This window comes from Mastigoproctus giganteus, chromosome 13 (assembly GCF_048544385.1).
Source record: "Mastigoproctus giganteus isolate SK-2022 chromosome 13, ASM4854438v1, whole genome shotgun sequence".
Lineage (NCBI taxonomy): Eukaryota > Metazoa > Arthropoda > Arachnida > Uropygi > Thelyphonidae > Mastigoproctus > Mastigoproctus giganteus.
The window spans coordinates 148,442,673-148,467,733 of NC_143587.1; the positions used below are offsets into that span (position 1 = coordinate 148,442,673).

Here is a 25,061-nt window from a genome sequence, read left to right on the forward strand (position 1 = left end):
GTTCTCTGAGCAGTGCAGACGGGCTGCAAGAGCAGCTCATGGTGTATTGTCAATGATATATAGGAATTTTTCTAGCAGGGATAAGGAGGTGATTATTCCCTTGTATAAGGCAATGGTCAGGCCACACCTAGAGTACTGTATACAGGCCTGGGGGCCTCATTTCAAAAAGGATGTAGAGCTGCTGGAACGAGTACAGAGAAGGGCAACAAGATTAGTGAATGGAACAAAGGGGTGCTCTTACAAAGAAAGGCTTAAGTTTTGCAAATTACAGTGTCTGGAGTCTAGGCACCAGCGAGGTGATCTGATAGAGGTATATAAAGCCTTGAATGGTTTGAGCATGCTCAATGCTGATGGGATTCTTCTTCTTGCTCAGAATAATCACCTGAGAGGGCATAAATTCAAATTGAGGAAAGACAGATGTAGGATAGACATGCAGAAATTTGCCTTTAGCCAGCAGGTGTTTGGTTGGTGGAACAGACTTCCATCCCTTGTCGTGGAAGTTGATAGCCTAAATAAGTTTAAGGCTCAGCTGAACAGGTATTTCGAACGAACATAGGTGAAGTGGAAGTGGTTTTTTTTTTTTGGCTGATGCTGCATAAGCTTGCTTTCTTGCCTCATATGCCTCTACTAATGCTAATATTACATTTTATGCATCTCAAAAGAATGATAATTCTACAACATTCCTACATTTTGCTGCTGATAGAGATAACTTGGTCCTATCAATTTTGGAAATTGAGTATTACTGCAACAACAACAACAACAACAACAGCAGTGAACATGACTAGAAGTGTTCATTATGCAAGTCATACCCTTGTCTGTACTCACAAAATCATCCCACTTTGATTAGTATCCTCATCTTGTACAGTTACTTTGCACCTGTCCCCATCAAATCCTACTACAACATTAGAGTTAGCCCTTGCATTGAAGGCTGTTTTTTGGTAAAGAATTTTAATTTTAAGAGTTATCAGTTATAAATTATTAATGTGTATTAGCATAGCTATTCAGATATATTTTTTCAACAGGGGTAGAATCAAGCACTTGGATGTAGTAACATTGTTAAGAAAAATTTCTCCACCTTTGGGCTTTGGAAAACTTTGTCCTCACCGTGTAGCATGCAAGGTAGGTTATAACCTAAAGAATAATTATATTTAAAAATTGATCAATGTTGGTAATTAAAAAATGGCATCTTTTAATTCATTCAAATCACCCGATTTTTAAAGTAAGAAAATGAAATCAAAAATGAAATTTTAGAGGGGGTACATTGCAAGCCATTTTGCAAGTGCTGTGGGCTCTACTGGCCCCTCTTGTCCTTTGCTGCACTGGCCAAGACATCAAAGGCAGATATTGTTGGGAAATCAGAGATGTGATATCACACAGATATAAGAAATGCAGAATTGGAATTTGGGGAGTAAAATGTTTAGAGAAAGGATGGATAGGAAGAGCGGAAGGTTGTGCTCTTAGTTAGCAAAGATTTAAGGAAGTGCCTCAGGTTGACATGGGTGGACAGTGCAATGTTGAATCAGTTTGGTGTGACCTAAGCACTGGGAAAGCAAAAATATTAGAGTAGGAGTGTGTTATAGGCCTAATTACTCTGATGAATACAGTGAACAACTATACAGAGAATTGTGATAATTTCAACTTCCAAGATATTGACTGGAACTTTTGGGTTAGTTACTTGCACACTAGCAAGGCTTTTGTGGATTTAATGGATGAACACTTCTAGCAACATGTTCAAGAGGCAGCAAGAGGGAGTAATACTCTTGATCTGATTATCAGCAGTGATTATTTATGCATTAAGAATCTGCAGATAAAGGAACCACTATGTGGCAGTGATCACAGTGTACTGATGTGGGATGTACTGAAAGTTGTCACTGCCATCAGGAATAAAGGGAAGAGTTTATGCTTTTGTGAGGCGACCACAGTAGTCTCAGACAGTTCTCACGTGATATTCAGTGGAAGCAACTGATGATGTTACCAACAGCAAATTCTAAATAGGAAGTATTCAAGGAATTAATCTTGGAAACAACTAATCTTTTCATACCAATTAAGAAATATTGTTCACAGTTTAGACCTAAATGGATGTCAGATGAACTAATGAGACTCGTGGCAGAGAAGAAAAATGCATGGGATGCATATTATCAGGCAACACAGAAGCTTATGGTAGATATAAGCTGGTCTGTAATCAAGTTACAGAGGAGGTTAGTCAGGCAAAGGCAGATTACAAAAAATCATTGGCAAAAGATGCAAAGAAAAAAAATACTGAAGACTTCTTTACTTATGTAAACTCTGGAAGGAAGGAGATGAATGAATCAGATTGGTCTGCTTGATGTCTATGGTTTGACTGTTGATGATTAACCCCAGGGGCTCACATCTGGTGAGTATGGGCTTGGCGAACCCAGGGTCCTGAGCTGGATATCATCGTTCTTCTTTTTCTTGGTGATTATTTTCTATTTCCCTCTTTCTCATGGTAATTTGGGAATTTTTTTTTTTTGGCCAGTGCAGCATAAGCCTCAGGCTTCCTTGCACCATGTGACTAATAATAATAATCCTTCTCAGTAGTTGACAAACTGAATGAGTATTTTGCATCTGCATTCATGCATGAGGAATTCTGTAGAGAAGTAGAGGCCACAAGGTTAACAAACTTTAACAGGGAGCTAAATATTTTTGTTATAACTGAAAGCAAAGTGGAGGAGAGATTGATCAAGATAAACATAAGAAAAGCACCCAAAGTGGATGAGATATATCCAGTTATATTAAAGGATTCAGCAAAGGAAGTAAGAAACCCCTTAGCCATTATGACAGCATCCTTGGATGACTTGGGGGAGTTCCCCACTGACTGCAGAAGTTCAAATGTATTCCCAATTCACAAAGGGGAATCAAAGGGTGACATGAATAATTACAGATCTGTTAGTTTAACTTGTGTTCTAGAAAAATTAATGGAGTTACTGTTTAAGTAAGCATTACAGGAACATCTAGACAAGACTGCAGTTGTAGTTCACACACACAGTATGGGTTTGTTAAGTGTCTTGTCAATGATATATACAGGAATTTTGCTATTAGCGATAAGGAGGTGATTATGCCTGACAATGGTCAGGGATAATCACCTCCTTATTCCTGATAGCAAAATTCCTGTATATGACAATGGTCGGGCAACACTTTAAGTACTCATATAGGTCATGAGACCCCATTTTAGGAAGGATGTAGAGCTGCTTGAACAAGTACAGAGGGCAGTGAGATTGGTGAGGGGAACAAAGGATTGCTCTTACCAAGAAAGGCTTAATTTCATCAGAATTAATCCACCAAGAATCAAGTTGAAGATTAATACATTATATTCCACTATTATGATGATGCCGTATACTATCTACACATTATCATGATAATTACTTACTTGTTAGCCTTGAATAAGAGTGTTATTTCAAATATTGAAAAAGAAACCAATTTTCTGCTAGCATGATGAATCATGCTTTTTGGGAAGGTGTATAGAAGCAATCCGTAGCCGAGTGGGCAGGAGCGGGAGTGTAGTAGCACACGCTCTTTGAGTAGACCGGGATTCAAGCCCCTGACTGCTGAATACGGTCGATCTGCCAACCCGCACTGGACCAGCGTGGCAGAGTATGGTCCATTTCCCTCAGCATGAATTGTTGAGGAGGCTTCCATCCTGCAGTGGGTTGATAATGGCTGCACTATTTTTATTTATTTATAGAAGCAATGCAGAGTCACATGAGAATGTTAATGTTGGCCTACAAGGTTTATTTTAACATTTCTTAATTTTTTATACTAAAGTACACTTTTTTTTTTTTTTTAGGGCAATCTATAAACTAGTTAGGTAATGTATGCTTTGCATTACATTTCACACAAAGCCATTTATCAAATAACATAACTTGGAGTTAGATACAGTACTCAAGAAGTGTTTACCAAAACCTTGCTACTTGGTGGGTAGCATTGAGGTGGCATTTGTGTATCACCTTTTTATGGGAAGGTAGGGGGACCAAGTGTACAACAGACAAGGGCTAACCTATCAGTGTGAATGTGATATAGGGTGCTTAAAAATATTATGAATAAGTTTTGAAAGGGATGGGAGTGACTGGTTTAAAATTACCACAGTATTCTGTAGGGAACACACACACACACACACACACACACACACACACACACACACACACACACACACACACACACACACACACACACACACACAAAGTCCTTGTGCAATTTAAAACTGCAGCAACTTAGGTTCTATATGAGATAAGTAAAATGCAATGGATATATAATGGTACTATACAAGATTTGGTAAAATGCATTGGAAAGGTAATTTATTCAAGTTTTTGGGATATGTAAGTAATTTTAAAACTGTTAAGATTCAACATAACATGCATCATTACTGATGCAAAGTACAGTATAATTTTGCAATTCCATTAACACATTTTCTGTCGTTTGTTTCAGTTGCATTAACATTCAGGATCCTGTTATAAAGATGTTTAAAGAGTGAGGTTTTGAGGAGTAAACCCCACTTTTAACATGCTCCATAGAAAAAATCCAATGGGGAAAAATTAAGGGAGGAATGGGGGAACTTGGCCAAGCAATTGGCCCATTTCTGCCGACCATCTGTTTGGGAAGACTTGTGCTTAAAAATGTCAAGCATTCAATCCTGCTAAAAAACATATTTCTTAAAAAAATCCTGTAGCATTGCAACATTGCTGTCACTATTAACCCTGGTTTCTTCAAAAAATAAAGAATAAATTATGCCCATTTTTTCCAGGGCACACCAGATTAGCAAAATCCCTTTTCTGTTCCCCGATTTCTAGTGATTTTTCTGTCCCCTAAATATAACAGTAATCATTAATCTAGCCACTAATATTGAATGTTGCTTCATCACTAAACATTTTTAGATTATCAAGAGATAAGATGATGTTTTCATTAAATGCGCAACAGAAAGCTAATTTTGCACAGTAGTCCTTTTCCAGCAGTGTTTAATGAACTTGAAGATTGTTTGTGCAATTTCACTTTTTAATTTTTTGCACTGTTTCTTTACAAACACCAAGTTTCAGAGATACTTAGCTTAGTGATTTTCACAGACTTTGCTGATAAGCTTCCTCAACAGATGCCACAGTCTCCTCGTTCATTCTTCCTTCCATTTCAGGGATTATCATTAATGGAACAAGTCTCTTTAAACATTTTTCATCCAGTTTGAATTTCTGTGTGGCTTCCTTTGCATAATATGTTATAAATTTTATTCTAACCACTAATATAATTCACAGAAGCCTATGGTAGATATAAGCTAGTCTGTAATCAAGTCACAAAGGAGGTTGGGCAAGCAATAGCAGATTACAAGAAATCTTCAGAAAAGAATGCAAAGAAACACAGGAAAGACTTCTGAATTTATGTAAACTCTAGAAGGAAGAGGATGAATCAGATTGGTCAATTTGATATCGATGGTACGACTGTTGATGAACCTGCTCAGATAGCTACATTCGCAATTCTGTAGGGAAGTGGAGGAAAGAAGCTTATTAAACTCTAACAGGGAGCTAAACGATTTTGTAATAACTGAGAACAAAGTGGAGGATAAATTGTTGAAGCTAAACATAAAAAAGGCACCTGGGGTGGATGGGATCTATCCAGTTATATTAAAGGAGGCAATAAAAGAAAAAAGCAAACCTTTAGCCATAATTATGAGAGCATCCTTGTACTCAGGATGGTCCCCATGGACTGGAGATATGCAAATGTATCTCCAATTTACAAAGGGGGGATTAAAGGATTACAAGAGTATACAGATATGTTAGTTTAACTTTTGTTCAAAAGAAAATAATGGAGTCACTGGTTAAAAAAGTATTACAGAATTGTCTAGACAAGACTGCAGTTATTGTTCAGACACAGCTTGGGTTTGTTAAGGAGAAGTTTTGTCTGACCAATTTGATTGGATACTATGATGTGGCCAGATGAAAAAAAATAATTTTGATATTATACACTTGGATTTCAGTAAAGCTTTTGATACTGTTGCACATGGAAGACTGCTATACAAATTGGAGCAGTATGGCATTAAAGGCAAGTTGCTACTATGGATAAAGGGATGGTTGAGTCAGAGAAAACATAGAGCAGTAATCAATGGACACTGCTCTTCATGGACTAATGTTATTAATAGAATTCCCCAGGGTTTGGTGTTGAGCTCACTGTTGTTTCTATATTTATCAATAATATTGATGAAGGTATATTAGGCTATGTCCAAGTTTGCAGATATATGAAGGTTGGCATGGTTGTTAATGATAGTACACTACTGCAATAGGATCTACAAAAGTTGAGCAGAATTGCTGATAGTTGGCAAAAGAAATTTAGCATTGACAAATGCAAAGTACTGCATTTGGGTAGCAGTATCCCCAGAGTAATGTACCAACTGTGACCTACTATATTCAGAGTAGTGGAGAATGAAAAAGACCTGGGGGTAACTGTGCAGCCAGATATGAAGTTTTCAGAGCAGTGCAGACAAGCAGCCAGAGCAGTACTTGGGGTCTTGTCAATGATATGCAGGAATTTTGCTAACAGAGATAAGGAGGCGATTGTCCCCTTGTATAAAGCAATGGTGAAGCCACACTTATGTGGCTTCACCATTCAAATCATACTGATGGGATTCTTCCTCTTGCTCAGATTTACACACCTTTGGGGGCACATATTCAAATTGAGGAAAGAGTTGCAAAATAGATGTGTGGAAATTTGTCTTTAGCCAGCATGTGGTTGATTGCTGAAACAAACTTCTCTCTGTCATTGTGGAAGTTGATAGCTTAAATATATTCAAGGAAGAACTGGACAAACATTTGGAGTGAATGGATGGGTGAAATAGGAAGGCTTTTTTTTTCTGCCCTTTGGCTGATGCTGTATTAACTTGCTTTCTTGCATCATATGCCTTTATTAATGCTAATGTGCAAAAAACTGAACATATACAGTAATTACTCAGGAATAAGTCTTGTTATTTAAAAAAAATTAATACTCTAATTGGAAGAATATACCACACAAGGGAATACAGCAGCTCAGTGGTTCACATTTGGAAACCACTGAATTAGCTGGTTCTCCTTCCGTAATGTATGGAGTTTGCTGTTGTTGGTGTCTATTATAAAATTTTTCTCCCACATTTTCTGGCCATCACAATAAATACATGGATTATATATATTATTTTATTTGTTTGCTTGTTTGCTTGCTTTTTGATCTCCCTGTAATTTTGTTTTATTTCTTTATTTTTAATAGCTGGGTATCTTCGGTCGTTGGTCAAAATTCATCACCTTGACCATGCATTATCAGTCACAAGAAAGAGTAGCTAACTTTTTGTACGTAGTTAGCTAAAAAGTCCCGCACTGGTTTGTAAATATTTTAAACAACCTAAATGGATGATATGTTGCAAGGAGGAATACAAGTTGAAATCTTCCTCTCATGCTGATGATAAAAATTTGGACATATCACTTTGCCATTAGCAGCAAGTGCAGTGGGTTGCAAAAATTTGCCATGAAAATATGGACATAACACATGTGGAAGGCAAACTTTATCATTTTCATTTTTAAACCATTTATGACAAATAGAACATTCACCATAAATCCCATAGTACGCAATCAGAAGTTATCAAGGAAAGGCTATAAATGGGGCAAGACTATGAACAGGACAGCAGATAAAATTTATTAATTTACACATATACATTGAATGTAGTACTCCTTCAGTAAATAAAACAAAATGTCTTTTATAAGAATCAAAGCTGCCATTAAAATTTCATTTAAAATAATTGCTAGTCTACCAATAGGTAGTTGGGCAGAGTAACAGTAGAGTGGTATCATATAATTGAAGGGAAAAAAAGTAAATTGTCAAACCTTCTAGATTTCGGGATTCCGTATGTGGGGTCCATAATGTATTGTATATATATATATATATATATATATGCACCTTCATAGTCAAATGGTCAGGAGCATGAGGAGGCCTCAATCATGCAGTGGATTGACATGGCTGCAGATTTATTATTTATATATATAAACCTGCAGTCTTCATCCTGCACTGCAGGGTGAAGGCCTCCTCAACAAGTCATTTTGAGGGAATGGACCATAATCTGTGACACTGGTCCAGTGCAGGTTAGCAGATTGACTGTTTTTAGCAATTATAGGCCTTGAACTCCTGTTTTATTCAAATAGCGTATGCTATTGCACTCCCGCTCCTGACCACTTGGCTATTGAAACCGTATATATGTGTGGGACTATAAAATTTTTTTGCAAAGGTTAAGGAAGATAGAGGGGAAACTTATGGACAAGGACCACTGATAGACAGAAAGCACCCAATGACCATAATTCTGTGATGCATAAATAAAAATTGTTGAGAAAAGAAAAAAAATGGAAAATTGGGGAAGACAAAATGGAAAGATGAGAGGAGGTAGTATAGTTACAAATTGAAAAAGTGAAAAGCATAATAATAAAAGATAAGAAATGATACATTTTACCAGATAGAAATATATTTAAGTATACTGTCGTATATCGTACAATCCTGGCATCTTTTCAAGTGTCAACCACCAGAACTGCACAAAAAAAATGACAATATATAGTCCTCTATTTCTAACATAAAGTAGCAGAGTAAAATTAATAAGGAGAATTAAGGAAAAAAAGGAGGGAATAAATTCAGAGTAGTTCAAAGTAAAAATATAATAGTAATAGTATTGGCCTTATAGTGCAAAAAAGCCACAGGCTTTTGCTGCACTGGCAAAAAAAAAAAAAAAAAAAACGAACCAAGTAGATATGAAAACATTATATGCTACTCTCCTCATGCAGATAAGTATCAGTTCAGGTTTGAATTTATTCAAACTTTCAGCCACAACTACCAGCGAGGGCAACTTGTTCTAGCTATCAACAACTCACTGGCTAAAAGAAAACTTCTTACAATCTAATCTAAACCTCAAGCCCTGTAATTTGAATTTATAGCCTCTAGTTCTGCAAGTGTTTAGAACAGTGAGAATTTTACCTTCATTCATTTTACTAATCATTCTTTCTAAAACTCAATCAGGTTACCTCTGAGGTGCCTGGTTGCCAAGCTGTATAGTCCACTAATCGGAGTCTCCTCATATGGCCATCCTTCTGCCAACCTAACAATTCAAGTGGCCCATCTTTAGATCCTTTTAAGAAGCTCAATGTTGTTTTTCTGATGAGGTCTCCATACTTGAACACTTGCCTTATACAGTGGGATTATAACCTCTCTATGTCTACAGGATAGGATTCGATAAATCACTGATATATGACACCATGGGCTTTCCTGGCTGCTTGTTTAAGCTGTTCAGAAAACTTCTTCAGCTGACCTGGCTAGCCGAGTGGGTAAAGTACCTGCCCGGCAACCCAAAGGTCGCGGGTTCGATTCCCGCCTCGGGCTTGGATCAAAGTACTGCAAAAACCTTGGGAGGTGCAATATGGCCACAGAAGCCGATGCGCCAACAACTACCAAATCAAAAAAAAAAAAAAAAAAAAAAATCAGAAAACTTCATATCTGCCTGTATTGTAACTACCAGATCCCTTTCCTTCTCCACTGCTTTTAGTTCAACCCCACCAAGTATTTATTTCTGGGTTGCTATTCCCCAAGACCTTGCATTTGGCAGCATTAAAACACAGCTGCCACTTTTCTGACCACCTCTGAAGTCTGTTCAAGTCATCCTGAAGGAGCGCTGCTTGGCACCGATCATTAATGATCAGTGCCAAGATGATCTTTACATCATCTGCAAATTTTGACATTACGCCTTCTATCCCTTTGATGACATTTATGAAAATGAGAAACAATATTGCTCCAAAAACCAATCCTTGAGGGACCCCACTCCTAACATTACACCAATCTACAGAATATCCATTAATCACATCTCTCTGCCTTCTGCCCTGCAGCCACCCAGCAATCCATCTTAGAACTTTACCAGTGATCCCAACCTGTTCCAGCTTATGTAACCTCTCATGAGAAACTGAGCCAAATCCTTTGCTAAAATCCAAACAAGCTATATTGAAATTATTCTCTAAATCCCACTCAAGGGTAACTGTGTAAAAGTAGCCTACTAAGTTAATTAAGCATGATTTACCCTTTATAAAAGGCACCTCTGTAGCCAGGTGAGCAGGAGCAGCAGTGCATAGCACACGCTTCTTGATTAGACCGGGGTTTGAGCCCATGACCACCAAATACGGATGCAGAAAGGTCAGGGAATGACCACCGCATATCCCTGGAGCAATATGGCTTTAGTTGCTAATGCTCCTAAAAACCAAATAACAACAACCCTTTATAAAGCCATGTTGTGTGTCTTTCAGAATGCCATATCTATCTAAATGGCCCTGGATTGCATCTTAATCACTGCCTCTAAGATTTTTCCTTCTATTGAAGTCATACTAATTGGTCTGTGGTTACCGACTTTCCTCTTAGAGCCACTTTTATGTATTGGTGATACATTGGCACTAAAAAGTCTATGCCCTCATAATTAGCCTCAATGGTTCAGTACACTCCCTAGCACTCTCCCTCAAAACTACAGAGGGATATGCAATCAATTCTGAGGCCTTACTTGCCTTTATGCTCAAAGGTTGCTATATATGCTTGCTTTCTTGCATCATATGTTTCTACTAATGCTAAGTTTTTCTAATAAACAATCATCTGTAATTACGACATCATTAATTTCACATGACTCAGCCTCACTCGTACCGCCACTTCTCAGTATGAAGGGACTTTTGTCAGTAAAGACAGATGCAAAGTACCTGTTGAATTCATGTGCAACATCAGCTGGATTGTCTAAGATTAAACTCTTGTGCAACAGCACAAGAGTTTAATCTGATTTGCTTTTTTCTTCCTTGTATCATATACATAAAAAATTCCTTGACCCCATTCTTTGCCCCCTTAGCTAATGCTTTTTCATATCCAGCCTTGTCCTTCCTGACTTTATATGTGGTACGATTACATTTTTTTTAAAAAGTGACCCCTAGCCAGAAACTGGTGTGGCACTATTACAGATAAACTTACCTGTCATAGACTTCAGCACTTTTCATTGCTCTGTAGCTATCCCATACCATATGCTCTATTTGACCACCCAGCTCTGCAGTCATCCTCCTTCTACAATATTTTCTTAAAGGTGTGTCTGCATTCATGGCTTCTGTGATTTTTGCTTTAAAAGTAAAATAAAAGTGAAATTGAAAGTGAAATTGAAAGTGAAATTGAAAGAAAAAAGTGAAAATAAGATGCAGGATATTTCAGAGACTGCTGGGAATCATTGGGGTACAAGTAAACACATGGGTTGTGTTAGGGTAGCTAAGAAAAAGAACAGGTGCATGTATACTTGTGTGTACACCAATGCTAGGAGTTTAGTAAATAAATTTGATGAATTTGAGGTATTGCTCAAAACATCAAAGGCAGATATTGTGGGGATTTCAGAGACGTGGTGTCACACAGATATAAGAAATGCAGAACTGGAATTTGGGGAGTACAATGTCTACAGAAAGGATAGACAGGATAGGAAGGGAGGAGGGGTTATGCTATTAGTTAAAAAACACATAAAATCCAAGGAAGTGAAGCCAGTCGACATCGCTGGACAGTGCAGTGTCGAGTCAGTTTGGTGTGACATAAGCATTGGGAGATCAAAATTGAGAGTAGGAGTGTGCTATAGGCCTAATGACTCTGATGAGTATAATAAGAAACTGTTCGGAGAAATAGAGTGGGCCAGTAAATCAGAGAGTCTTATAATGGGGGATTTTAATTTCCCAGATATTGACTGGAATTTGGGGGCTGGTCACTCACACAGTAGCAAGGCTTTTGTGGATTTATTGGATGATTGTTTTCTACATCAGCATGTTCGGGAGGCAACTAGAGGGAGTAATACTCTTGATTTGATTATCAGTAGTGATTCTTCATGCATTAAGAATCTGCAGATAAATGAACCACTTGGTGGCAGTGATCACAGTGTGCTGAAGTGGGAGTTACTCAAAGAGGTAACTACCATTAGGGGTAAAGGGAAGGGGTATTGCTTTCGTAAAGGCGACTACAATGGACTGAGACAGTATTTAAATTCTATACAGTGGGATCAACTGATGATATTGCCAACAGCAAATTCAAAATGGGAAGCATTCAAAGAACTTATTGTGGAAGCTACTAGGCTTTACATACCAACTAAGAAATATTGTTCAAGGTTTAGGCCTAAATGGTTGTCAGATGAACTAATGAGACATGTGGCAGAGAAGAAAAATGCATGGGATACATATAAATTAATGGGTGACATGGAAGCCTATGATAGATACAAGTTGATCTGTAACCAAGTTACAAAGGAGGTTAGGCAGGCGAAGGCAGATTACGAGAGATCCTTGGCAAGGGATGCGAAGAAAAACAGCAAAGAGTTCTTTACTTATGTAAACTCTAGAAGGAAGGGGATGAATCAGATTGGTCCACTTGAGATCGATGGGTCAACTGTTGATGACCCTGCTCGGGTAGCTAACAAACTAAATGAATATTTTGCATCGACATTCACACATGAGGAGTTATTCAGCGAGGGGAATGCCAGAGGTGTATTCAACTCTAGCAGTAAGCTAGAGAATCTTGTAATAACTGAGAGCAAAGTGGAGGAGAAAATGTTGAAGATAAACACAAGAAAGGCACCTGGGGTGGATGGGATCTATCCAGTTATATTAAAGGAGGCAGCAAAGGAGGTAAGCAAACCCTTAGCCATAATTATGAGAGCTTCCTTGGACTCAGGGGAGGTACCCATTGACTGGAGATGTGCAAATGTGACCCCAATTCACAAAGGGGGATCAAAGGCTGACACAAGTAATTATAGACCTGTGAGTTTAACTTCTGTTCCCGGAAAATTAATGGAGGCACTGGTGAAAGAAGCACTGCAGGATCATCTAGACAAGACTTCAGTTATAGCTAGGACACAGCATGGTTTTGTTAAGGGGAAGTCTTGCCTGACCAATTTGATTGTATACTATGATGCAGTCACAAAAGAACTGGATGCAGGGAATAACTTTGATATTATATACTTGGATCTTAGAAAGGCTTTTGATACTGTTGCACATGGAAGACTGCTGCACAAATTGGAGCAGTGTGGCATTGGAGGCAAGTTGCTGCTATGGATAAAGGGGTGGTTGAGGGGGAGAAGACAGAGAGTGGTAATCAATGGACACTGCTCATCGTGGACTAATGTTATTAGTGGAGTCCCTCAGGGTTCAGTATTGGGGCCTTTATTGTTTTCTGTATTTATAAATGATATTGATGATGGTATATCAGGCTTAATGTCCAAGTTTGCAGACGATACGAAGGTTGGCAGGGTTGTCAAGGACACTACTGACACTATGCTGCTGCAACAGGATTTGGAAAGGTTGAGCAGATGGGCTTCGAGGTGGCAAATGAAGTTTAACATTGACAAATGTAAAGTACTACATATGGGAAACAGCAACCCCAGAGCAACGTATCAACTCTGTGGTACTACACTGACAGTGGTAGAGAATGAAAGGGACCTGGGGGTGGTGGTGCAGGCAGATATGAAGTTCTCTGAGCAGTGCAGACGAGCTGCAAGAGTAGCTCATGGTGTATTGTCAATGATATATAGGAATTTTTCTAGCAGGGATAAGGAGGTGATTATTCCCTTGTATAAGGCAATGGTCAGGCCACACCTAGAGTACTGTATACAGGCCTGGAGGCCTCATTTCAGGAAGGATGTAGAGCTGCTGGAACGAGTACAGAGAAGGGCAACTAGATTGGTGAATGGGACAAAGGGGTTCTCTTACGAAGAAAGGCTTAAGTTTTGCAAATTACAGTGTCTGGAAACTAGGTACCAGCGGGGTGATCTGATAGAGGTGTACAAAGCCTTGAATGGTTTGAGCATGCTCAATGCTGATGGGATTCTTCCTCTAGCTCAGAAAAATCACCTGAGAGGGCATAAATTCAAATTGAGGAAAGACAGATGTAGGATAGATGTGCGGAAATTTGCCTTTAGCCAGCGGGTGGTTGGTGGGTGGAACAGACTTCCATCCCTTGTCGTGGAAGTTGATAGCCTAAATAAGTTTAAGGCTCAGCTGGACAGGTATTTTGAACGAACAGAGGGGTGAAGTGGAAGTGGGTTTTTTTTTTTTTTTTTTTTTTTGGCTGATGCTGCATAAGCTTGCTTTCTTGCATCAAATGCCTCTACTAATGCTAATGCTAATGCTAAGTATTCCATAATTCAAATGTATTTGCCATCCTTCAGCAATCCGCCCGGTTCACAGATGCCATATAGCCCCTTAAACTCTCAAAGTCCTTTCTTCTGAAGTTAAAAACCGTGCCTTTACCTTTAACCACTGCAACATCTTTCTTCATCTTCCAGCTGACAATTATATGATCACTTCCTGACAATGATTCGTGTACTTAAACCCCCTGTGACGTCATCTGAATCATTAGTATTGATGAGGTCAAGAATATTCTCACCCTTGGTCCTTTCTCTGACAGGCTGGTACAAATAATAATCATATAGTTTATTTAAAAAAGTTTTCCTCATCGTGAGTTTCCCCCCCACTTGTTCCAATCAATCTGATGCAGATTCAAGTCAACCATAATAAGACATTGACGCTTGCTTGCCCATTCCATCTGCATGTAGAGACTTTTGTTATACTCTTCACAACCTTGATCAAGAAATTAGCATTAACATTAGTAGAGACATATGATGCAAGGAAGCAAACTTATGTAGCATCAGCCAAATCTTGATTTCTTCTTGATCATGGTATCTTGATTCCAAAAATCTAATCTCTGATAACTAATTTTGTTTCAGAAAAGATTGATCATCCCTGGATCTCATGGTCAAAGTTGAAACAAACATCAAGAATTCTTTTATCAGAAACAAGTATCTTGTTATGGTATGTATGCCTTGATATATAGAAGGCCTTTGACACCACTTGGTGTTTTGGTATCTTGAAAGATTTTCATTCCCTTGACCTGAGAGTCCCACTTACCATATTTCACACAAAACATCCTTCAGCATAGATCTTTTCAAGTCTACTATTGACAACTCCTCCTGCAAATCAGTATACAAGAGGAAGGAGTCTTACAAGGTTCAGTTCTCAGTGCTACCTTATTTGCAACAAGAATAAATTGTATAACCAAATGTATTCCCAAACCTGTAAACTCATTCCTCTATGCCGATGATCTGGCTGTTTCTTGCAGTTCATAGAATATGAACTTCATTGAAAGGCACCTACAGATCTCACTTAACAATATTGAACTATGGATGACACAGAATAGGTACCAACTATCTCATCAGAAATCTAGTGTCATTTACTTTTGTGACAAACAAAAGATGCATCCTGACCCATAGCTACACTTAAAAAAATTATTCTCTTCCAGTTATGAATAGCGTTCACCTCCTTGGCCTGATTGCAAGTTGAGTTTCTTATGATATGTAACATCTTCAGACTACTTGCCAGAAAAAAAATTAACATACTCAGAGTTCTTTCTTCTACAACATGGGAGCACAGACTGCTATGCCTTAGTTCATTTGTTTAGAACTCTAATTAGGTCTCTTGTTGATTGTGGTGCCCCAGTATATGACTCTGCTAGGGAGAGCATGCTAGTACACCTTGCTTCTATTCAACATTCTATCCTCGAGATTGCTATAGGCACTTATACAATGTCATGAGCACAACGCCTTTATATTGAGGCCCATGAAGTTCCACTCTGTCTCAGGAGAAAGATGTTACTGCTGAATTATGCAGCTAAAATTTGAAGCATGCCTAACTCTCCTCCCCATTTTGCAGATACTTAGTGATCTGCAGTTTACAATGTACTGTAGAAATAAACCCTGATCAATTCAGCATACTGGTATCAGATTTCAGGCATTATCAAAAACTTGGAATGAAAAAGTACACCTTGAAAAAGACCTCCAAGATCCAAACAGTTCAGTTCTCCATGGTCCTATATTAAACCAACCTGTGACAATTACTTCCTAAACTAGGGGAAACATTCCCTTGCACATATTAACATACAGCAACTATGAGGGTCACACACTAAATTATCCACATTTTACAAAATATATATTGATGGATCAAAGTCTAATAGTGGAGTAGGTGCTAAAGCTGTTTTCCCTATTAATACCCTCTCTGTATCACTTCCCACTGAATGTAGCAGCTGTACAGCTGATTAATGCCAACAAGTTTGTCGTAGAAAATATTCTCCATCTGTCAAATCAAAAAAAAAAGTATAATATATACGGACTTACAGAGTACACTTTTAGCTTTACAGAACACTCTCACCAACCCAGTCGTTAATAAAAACCATAAGAAGTAAGCTGATATATTGTGTTCAGGAATGACAGCTAGTAGTCATCTTTTGCTGGATCCCAGATCACACCGGGATATCAGAAAACAAATGTGCAGACTATGCTGCCAAACATCCATCAACCCATCCTTATCATGTTTTTACATTCCATATGTTGACTACAGATATGATATAGGAAGGATATGCAAGGAAAAATGGACACTTCTATGGCAAGCTCAAACGGATAATAAGCTCTTTCAAATAAAACCAGAACTACAGTTAAGGGCCTCTAGCTTCCATGCAAACAGAAAGGAGGAAGTAATCCTAGCCAGAGTATGAATTGGTCACATTTAGATTACTCATCTATTTTTCCTCATAGGAAAGGACCTCCACAGTGTACACACTACAACTCTCCACTCACAGTGAACCACATTCTTGTTGAATGCTCCTTATGCATTCATGAATGGAAACTCTCATTCAGTTTTCTTCCAAAGCTTAAAGAATCTTTTGAGATTTGTCATATCGTAGGTAATGATGCTAATCTCATAGAGTTTTTCTGCTTTCTTAAAGGGATAAAATTATATGATCATTTCTGACCGTTCCCATAACAGTCACTATGGGTAATTTCCACATCACTTATAGGCACAATAGGGCCTAAGCAGCCCTTGCACCATCAATAACAACAAAAACAACAGCAGTAACAAAAAGAATTGGCTGCAAAAAATAATTCTGATATCACATACGTGTGATTTCCAAAAAACTTTTGATACTGTTGCACATAAATGACAGCTGTACAACTTGGAGAATTGTGGCATTAAGGGGAAGTTACTGCTATGGATAATTTGATGATTGAGTGGGAGAAAACAGAATGGTTATCAATGGGCACTGCTCTTTGTGGACTAATGTTATTAGTGGAGTACCCCCAGGGTTCATTGCTGGGACAATTGTTGTTTTCTGTATTTGCTAATGATATTGATGAAGGTATATTAAGCTTAATGGGCTTACATCTGGCAAGTATGGGCTTGGCACATCCAGGGTCCTGAGCTGGATATCGTCATTCTTCTCTTTCTTAGTGATTCCTTTCTATTTCTCTCTCTCTCTCTCTCTCTCTCTCTCTCTCTCTCTCTCTCTCTCTCTCTCTCTCTCTCAGGGTAACTTGGAAATTTTTTTTTTTTGGCTGGTGCAGCATAAGCCCCAGGCTTCCTTGCACTATATGGCTAATAATAATAATAATGTCTAAGTTTGCAGATGATACAAAGGTTGGCACAATGGTTAATTACAGTGAAGAAGTATGCTGTTGCTGCTACAACAATATCTAGAAAAATTAGATCAGTTGAGAAATGGCAATTGAAGTTTAAAATTGACAAATGCAAGGTACTGTATATATGAGTAGCAGTAATTCCCAGATAACATACCGACTGTGTTTATGTACTACACAAAGGGTAGTGGAAAATGAAAAGGACCTGGGGGTAATTGTGCGGTCAGATGTAAAGTTCTCCGAGCAGTGCAGACAGGCTGCCAGGACAGCTCTTGGGACTTTTTTCAATGATATACAGGAATTTTGTATGGATAAGGAGGTGATTACCCCATTGTGTAAGGCAATGGTCAGGCCACATCTTGAATACTGCATCTGATTGAGGTGTTTAAGGCTTTGAATGACTTGTGCAAACTTTCACCCAATTTCTATAAGAAAATCACTATGAAAACTATTGCATTAAAAATCAGTAAGGTAGGAAAATTGTCAACATGGTAACGGCATTTTCGAGGAGCATCTGTGAGGTGCCCTGCAACTATTACTGGGTGACATTTATCTACCCACTTCCACAACACCAAATGGAAGCTTGTTCCAACAGTCATTTACTCTCTGACTGAAAGCAAAATTTTGCACATCTATCCTAATGACAAGTACTATTATCCCCAGTTCTGCTTAACTTGCTAATATCATTTTAAATTATATAATTTAAATTTCTAGCAGGAATCCTGCTATAGATTTAAAAATCTGAGACACTGCCAGGACAACTGTTTCAAAGTGTATTGGCTCCTTATCAGCTGGAATCTGTTAGTAAACATGTACTGAACTGTGAATAATTGATTTTGTCTAAGTGTACAGCCAAGTAATGTATCAAAGTGAAATGTCCATTTAATTGAACAGTGAAGCATATGAATATTATTTGACTTAAACTTCTTTGTTGAAATATCCCTCTGCAATCTTATAGTATTATTCTGCATAGTGAAATTGCAGCCCTTTCTAGAGGTTAATGGCGCCATAGCAGTTTCTACGTGTTTAATTGAAAGTTATGTCAGCATATGTTTTCCAACAGAGTCCCTTCATGAGCTGATGAAAATCTAGTGAGTTTCGATATAGTTGTATGAATAGTGCCTCAAATTTTAAATGTATAGTTCCTTCTCCTTTTCAGTTGATACTATGCAGTTAATAAAGATAATTGCATAATAAAGACAGAACCATATACAATTATATTTGTTTCCAAGTTCAACATCTGAATTTTATTTGAACATCTTTGTTTGTAATAAGTAAGCCTCTGTTTTCAGTGACTGAATTACATAGAGAATGGATTAAGGCTTCTTTAAGAGCTTCTACATTTGTACCTGTTTCTGGAAAGGATAAAAGTATGAAAAAGGGTTGAGGAATTTCCATTAATGCTGAATGATGTTGAAACCCTTCCATATAAACGATGTATTTTTAATGTTGTCTTTTCAGTGTTCTTTTTCTTCTTTTTCTCACTCATTCTTCTTCTTAAGGTACAGTCACTCTGGTCAGTATATAGTGGTGGACAAAAAAGTGCACCACCTTAAAAAGAGTAACATTTGTAGTGAAACATAGGATATTGTTTGATTACAGTCATTTTGTTTGTTGCAAATCAAAGGTATTGCATCAGATAATGCTTCTATTGTATCAGACTGTAATTGCAAGGTATTGCATCAGCCATTTCTATAAATAAGCCGTTAGAAGGGTATACACGCTCATTAGCAGCCTGTTTTGTGGAGGTGTAATCATGGCTACATATGTTCAGTTGACACCAAGAAAAAAAAGTGTAGCTGTTGCTCTGTCCCAGGAAGGGCTTTCTATTAATGCTATCACTGATAAAATAGGCTGCCACCAGCCAATAGTATCCCTGGTGCTGAAATTAAAGCGTGAAACCGGTGATGTGATCTGGATCAGGTCGTAAGAGAGTGACTGCACCTTCCCAAGATCAATATTTGAAATGGCTATGTCTTTGTAAATGGCATACTAATGCTCCTGATCTAAAATTGGGGCGCCTTTGTAGCCAGGTGGGAAGGAGCAGCAGTGCGTAGCACACGTTTCTTGATTAGACCGGGGTTCGAGCCCGTCACCACCAAATATAGAGGATGTGGAAAGGTCAGGGAATGACCACCTCATTTCCCGGAGCAATATGGCCTTAGTTGCTAATGCTCCAAATAACAAACAACAACAACATCTAAAATTGGACTTTGTGATGTCCTCTGGTGTTGAAACAAGTGCATGAACTATCCAAAGACGGCTTTCGGAATGTGGTCTACATGCCTATCGGCCCAAGAAGAAGCCTTTGTTGACCCAACAAATGAGGAAGAAGCAACTTGCTTGGGTTAAAACACGTTTCAACAAAAGAGCAATGGGACACTATCATCTTTTCTGACGAATCAAAATTCAACTTTCATGGCTTGGATGGGAAGCAATATATCAGAAGATGAAAATCGGAGGCATACCATTCTGACTGCATAACACTGACTGTAAAGTTCCCCGCCAGTCAGATGGTCTGGGGATGCATAACAAGCAAAGGGATAGACAAATTAAGTTTATTAACAGAACGCTGAATGCAGAAACCTACACTGCTATCTTGGAGGAGTGCCTGAAACCTGTTATTAGGGATCACCACACAGACGTCCAAAACTGCATTTTTCAACAGGACTCAGCACCTTGCCACAGCAAAATTGGTAAGTTATATGCTATTTAGATTTAATGATGAGCTTGTGTTCTTGTCTCACAAGGCTTAAAACACCAATGTTTTCCCTCATTTTTCTCCCTTAAGGTGCAGTCATACCTCAGAAATGCTGGCATTACAGTGCTGGCATTACAGTAATTACATTACATAACCAGAAGTTGATTAACTCTAGGCCAGATCACTGCAAGACTGTAATTGCAGCTTGAGAAGGAAAACAAAATATTGAGGACTTATTTTGCTGATTTACAATACATAATACTATTATGTTAACTTGTCATTTCAGTTTGTACATGTAAATGCAATAAAATGTATGTTTAGTTGTCATGATTGCCATTTGCATGATTTCTCATATTTCCATTAATTATGCATTTTACCCTTTGGGAAGATATTTATAGCAATTAGGTATATCAGGTGGAGTCTTTTTATTGGATTTCATTCACAGAGATATAAATCCCATCTAACAAATGCATTTTGAACATTTCTGCAACCCACAATGCAGTGCAGAACACATTTGCAAAATTCACAAGTGATGCAGTTTTTTTGTCTGCCATTGTATATACTATTGCATTCCCACACAAAATTTGGTATCCTATAAATTTTTTTTCTTTATTTGTATTATTATTTACTATTATTTTTTGACTATTAGTACTTGTCATTAGGATAGATGTGAAAAATTTGCTTTCAGCCAGAAAGTGAATGACTTTTGGAACAAGCTTCCTTTTGGTGTTGTGGAAGTGGGTAGTCTCAATAAAGAGCATATCAAAGCTCAAGCAGTGAATTTCCAGTTCCAAGAAATCCATAAGTTTTTGAAGACTTCTGCTGCTTTATTGACTTACCTGTCATATTCAATTGTTCTCTATAAGTAGCTTTATAATCCTAATCAAGCTCGTTATTTTATTTTTAATTTAGCTACATATTTAGTAGGTTACAACCTAGCATACGTAGAATGGTTGTTTCATTCGACACAACAATGAAACAACTGTTCTACGGTTGTTTCATCATTATAGTATAAAACTAGTGAGTAGTGGGGGGGGGGGTTCAAAATTTTAATTGATTAGGTTGCCATTGGTTGGATAATTTTTTTATATATTATAATTAACTTATATAACTCCCATTCACTTTCGGCATATATCTTTGTGTTTAGCTATGAATATAACTAATTTAACATTGTGTTCATTACTGTAATGAACACAATGTTATGCGAGCCAGGCCTCACATAATGCGAGTTCGATTAACGCGATTTTCAGTTAAGCTATTTGAAAAATTATACCACTTTACACGATGCAACTTTCCAGTTAACGCGATCTTTTTTTTTTATGCGATAGTTGCAAAAGATTTTAATTGCACGTTAAGCTTACCGCGAGTCGTACGGGCAATAAACAAACGTTTGCCTGCTGCCCACCTCAGTGTGTTCCATCAACCATTGGAAGAAGACTTGTTACTTGTTTGTCTCCTGCTAATAAAGACAATGCACACTTGCATAAAAATTCAAATTTTTAAATGAGCCAGATGAAAATGTTACCGCGAAGGAGATAACGGTAAAATAATTAGATGCAATCTTTCGTATCGCATAGAACCTCAAACAAAAGGCTTGAGGTTCTCTGCGATATTTATTTTGCCAGGGCCCAGAGAAGATTGTTGTTGGCTATCAGAAATTAATTGATGAAAAGAGAAAGTCAACACTGTTCAAATATTTCCGCAACAGTCATTTCTTCATTGTGTATTTTATGTCAGAGGTTCCCAAACTTTCTCGGTTCACGGTGCCCTTAGTGTCTCAGTAATTTTTTCAAGACACACCCAGACCAAAAGAAATACCTAACAGTTCAGTTTAGTAGTTAGGTCCAAACAACTTAATAAGAAATGCTGAAACGTGAACTACCTTGAGCTAGTAGTTCGCGCAGTGTCTGACAGATGTCGAATATCGCTGTGTTTCCCTCGAAAATTTAAAATATTCCGCGGTGCACAGTTTGGGAACTGCTGTTTTATGCAATAAACATTTAATTCCATAATTATTTTCATTATCTTTTACATTGTATACAGTTAAAAAGTTATTTAAAAGGTATTTTTAAAATTCTTTATGGACATTCCAGAAGGTCAAGGACCAATTATAATTTTTCCTATTGATTATTATATTCGATTAACGCATTTCTGTTTTGCGCGATGCGCTCACGGGACGAATTAATCAAGTTAATCGAGGCCAGCCTGTGATAATTTGTATATTCTGAGCTTATTAGCGCAAGGTATAATGTAAAACTAGATAGCATAATACGTATCACTGCATTTCGGAATCTATTAGATTAGTGTAGTATTGACAATTATTTAATTAAATTTATAAATCTTATTAATTCTCGTTGTTAATAAATTGTATTCAAACAAAAATCATGCCCCAGACTATAGCAGCAAGCAATGGGCACAAAGTAGTGGGAGTGATGGGCTCAGGGGAGAATCAAAGGGACAGTTCTCCAATGAATCACAGCCTAAAACAACGTGCAACTTGTGAAATGTTTGCAGAACTTTCTAGAACAGGACTTGATCTAGCCAAGAGGATGTTTCATAGATGCTCATCAGAACTCAGCGTTCTGATGAGCATCTATGAAAGTTTGAAGAGTCGGGTAGATGCCCTCAAAGGAATTAAAATAGGGGGAACCATTAAGCTCACAGTTGCCTAACTCAATGCCAGAGCTCACTCTTGTGCATCAGGCAACACAGCAGAAATCTTCAAGGCACAAGACGCTGGTCCCACAGAAATTAGTTATTGTCAGTTACTCTAATCAGGGACACAGGAAATACATTGAGCAAAAAGGATAGGTGGAATAGGACCAGGGTATGTCTGCCGTGGGGCAAAAGTTGATGATATTAAAGATCAGCTGTCATCTTTTAAGGGGAAAAAGGTGATATTGTTGTACATGTTGGCATTAATGACATTAAGGGAGGAGATCTGCAGATTTACTTAACAAATATATAGGGCAATGTTGAGAAAAGGTTGCAAGTTAGGAATGAATTTGAAAGTGTCTGCAATTCTGCCCAGACACTATAGGAGGGAATATATAATGAGAGCCTTGTCATTCAGTTCAGCCCTGGAGAGATTGTGCAAGGCTCGTGTGGTAGAATTTTTTTCGGCTTGGTCTGTATGTTAACAGGAGAGACTGCTTCTACAGGAATGGGATACACTTAAATAGAAAGAGTGCAAGAATATTTGATAATGCTTTTGAGTCAGTGTTAAGTGGGTTGGAAAAATTGCTCACTTAGGGGGATACACAGAATAAAAGATTAACAGTAGCCACAGGAAAAGGTCAAAGTGATTCTTGCACTGCTTCTATTAGAATAAGCAGCAACTGGAAAGAAAGGTGCTAGGGATTTCAGGTACGGGGAGGGGGGGGGAATCATCATGGAACAAGGAATGAATGGTCTGTGTTTGGGTAACTAAGATTAAGAACAGGTGCATGCATGCTTGCATGTACACCAATGCTAGGAGTATAGTAAATAAATTTGAAATGCTGGTCAAAACATCAAAGGGAGATATTGTTGGGATATCAGAAATGTACTGTTACACATTTATAAGCAGTGCAAAATTGGAATTTAGTGGGTACAATGTACACAGAAAAGATAGACAGGATAGTAAGGGAGGAGGGATTATGCTGTTAGTTAAGAAATACATAAAAACTAAGGAAGTTCAACCAGTTGATATAGATAGACAGTGAAATGTTGAGTTAGTGTGTGGTTGACATAAGCACTGGGAAAGCAAAAATGAGAGTAGGAGTGTGTTATAGGCCATATGGCTCTGATGAATACAACTGTCCATCTGGTGAGTACAAACAACAACAACAACTGTAGAGAGAAATAGTGTGGGCCAGTAAATTAGAATGTCTTCTTATGGGGAATTTTAACTTCCCAGATATGACTGGAACTTGGGTGGTCACTCACACATTATCAAGCATTTTGTCGATTTATTGGATGATTGTTTTCTACAGCAGTATGTTCCAGAGGGTTTAATACTCTTTATCTGATTATCAGCAGTGATTATTCATGTATTACAAATTTGCAGATATAGGAACCATTAGTTGGTAGTGATCACAGTGTATAGTGATGTGAGATTTACTTAAAGATGTAACTACCATCAGGAGAAAAGGGAGGGGTTTTTCCTTTTGTAAAAGTGACTACAGTGGTCTCAGACAGTTTTTAAATTCTATACAGTGAGACCAACTGGTGATGTTACCAAAGCAAATTCTAAATGGGAAGCATTCGAGGAAGTAATCTTGTAAGCTACTAGACTTTTCATACCAACAAAAAAATAATACTGTTCAAGGCATAAATCGATGTCAGATGAACTAATGAGACTCATGGCAGAGAATAAAAATGCATGAGATGCATAAAAATTATCAGGAAACACAAAAGCCTATGGTAGATACAAGCTGTGCTGTAATTAAGTCACAAAGGAGGTCAGACAAGCAAAGACAGATTACGAGAAATCTTTAGTAAAGGATGCAAAGAGGAATGGCAAAGACCTCTTGATTTGTGTAAACTCTAGAAGGAAAGGGATCAATCAGATTGGTTCACTTGATATTGATTGTTCAACTGTTGATGATCACGCTCAGGTGAGACAAACTGAATGAGTATTTTGCATCTACATTCTGTAACATGGAGCTAAATGATTTTGTAATAACTGAGAGCAAAGTGGAGGATAAATTGTTGAAGTTAAGCATAAGAAAGACACCTGGGGTGGATGAGATATATCCAGTAATATTAAAGTAGGCATCAAAGGAAGTAAGCAGACCCTTAGCCATGATTATGACAGCATTCTTGGACTCAGGGGAGGTGTCCATGGACTGGAGATGTGTAAAGTAGTGCCAATTCACAAAG

At 37.9% G+C, this 25,061-nt stretch overlaps 1 protein-coding gene across 1 annotated transcript in view; it reads left to right on the forward strand.

Annotated features, from left to right (window-relative positions):
• The window catches only part of LOC150076513 (muscle calcium channel subunit alpha-1-like), a 1,171,392-nt gene that overhangs the window by 1,006,948 nt on the left and 139,383 nt on the right, over window positions 1-25,061 (forward strand). Inside the window, exon 35 of the mRNA XM_090387375.1 lies at window positions 1,023-1,119. Within this exon, the coding sequence (XP_090243501.1) occupies window positions 1,023-1,119 (97 nt within the window). The remainder of the gene's footprint in view (window positions 1-1,022; window positions 1,120-25,061) is intronic.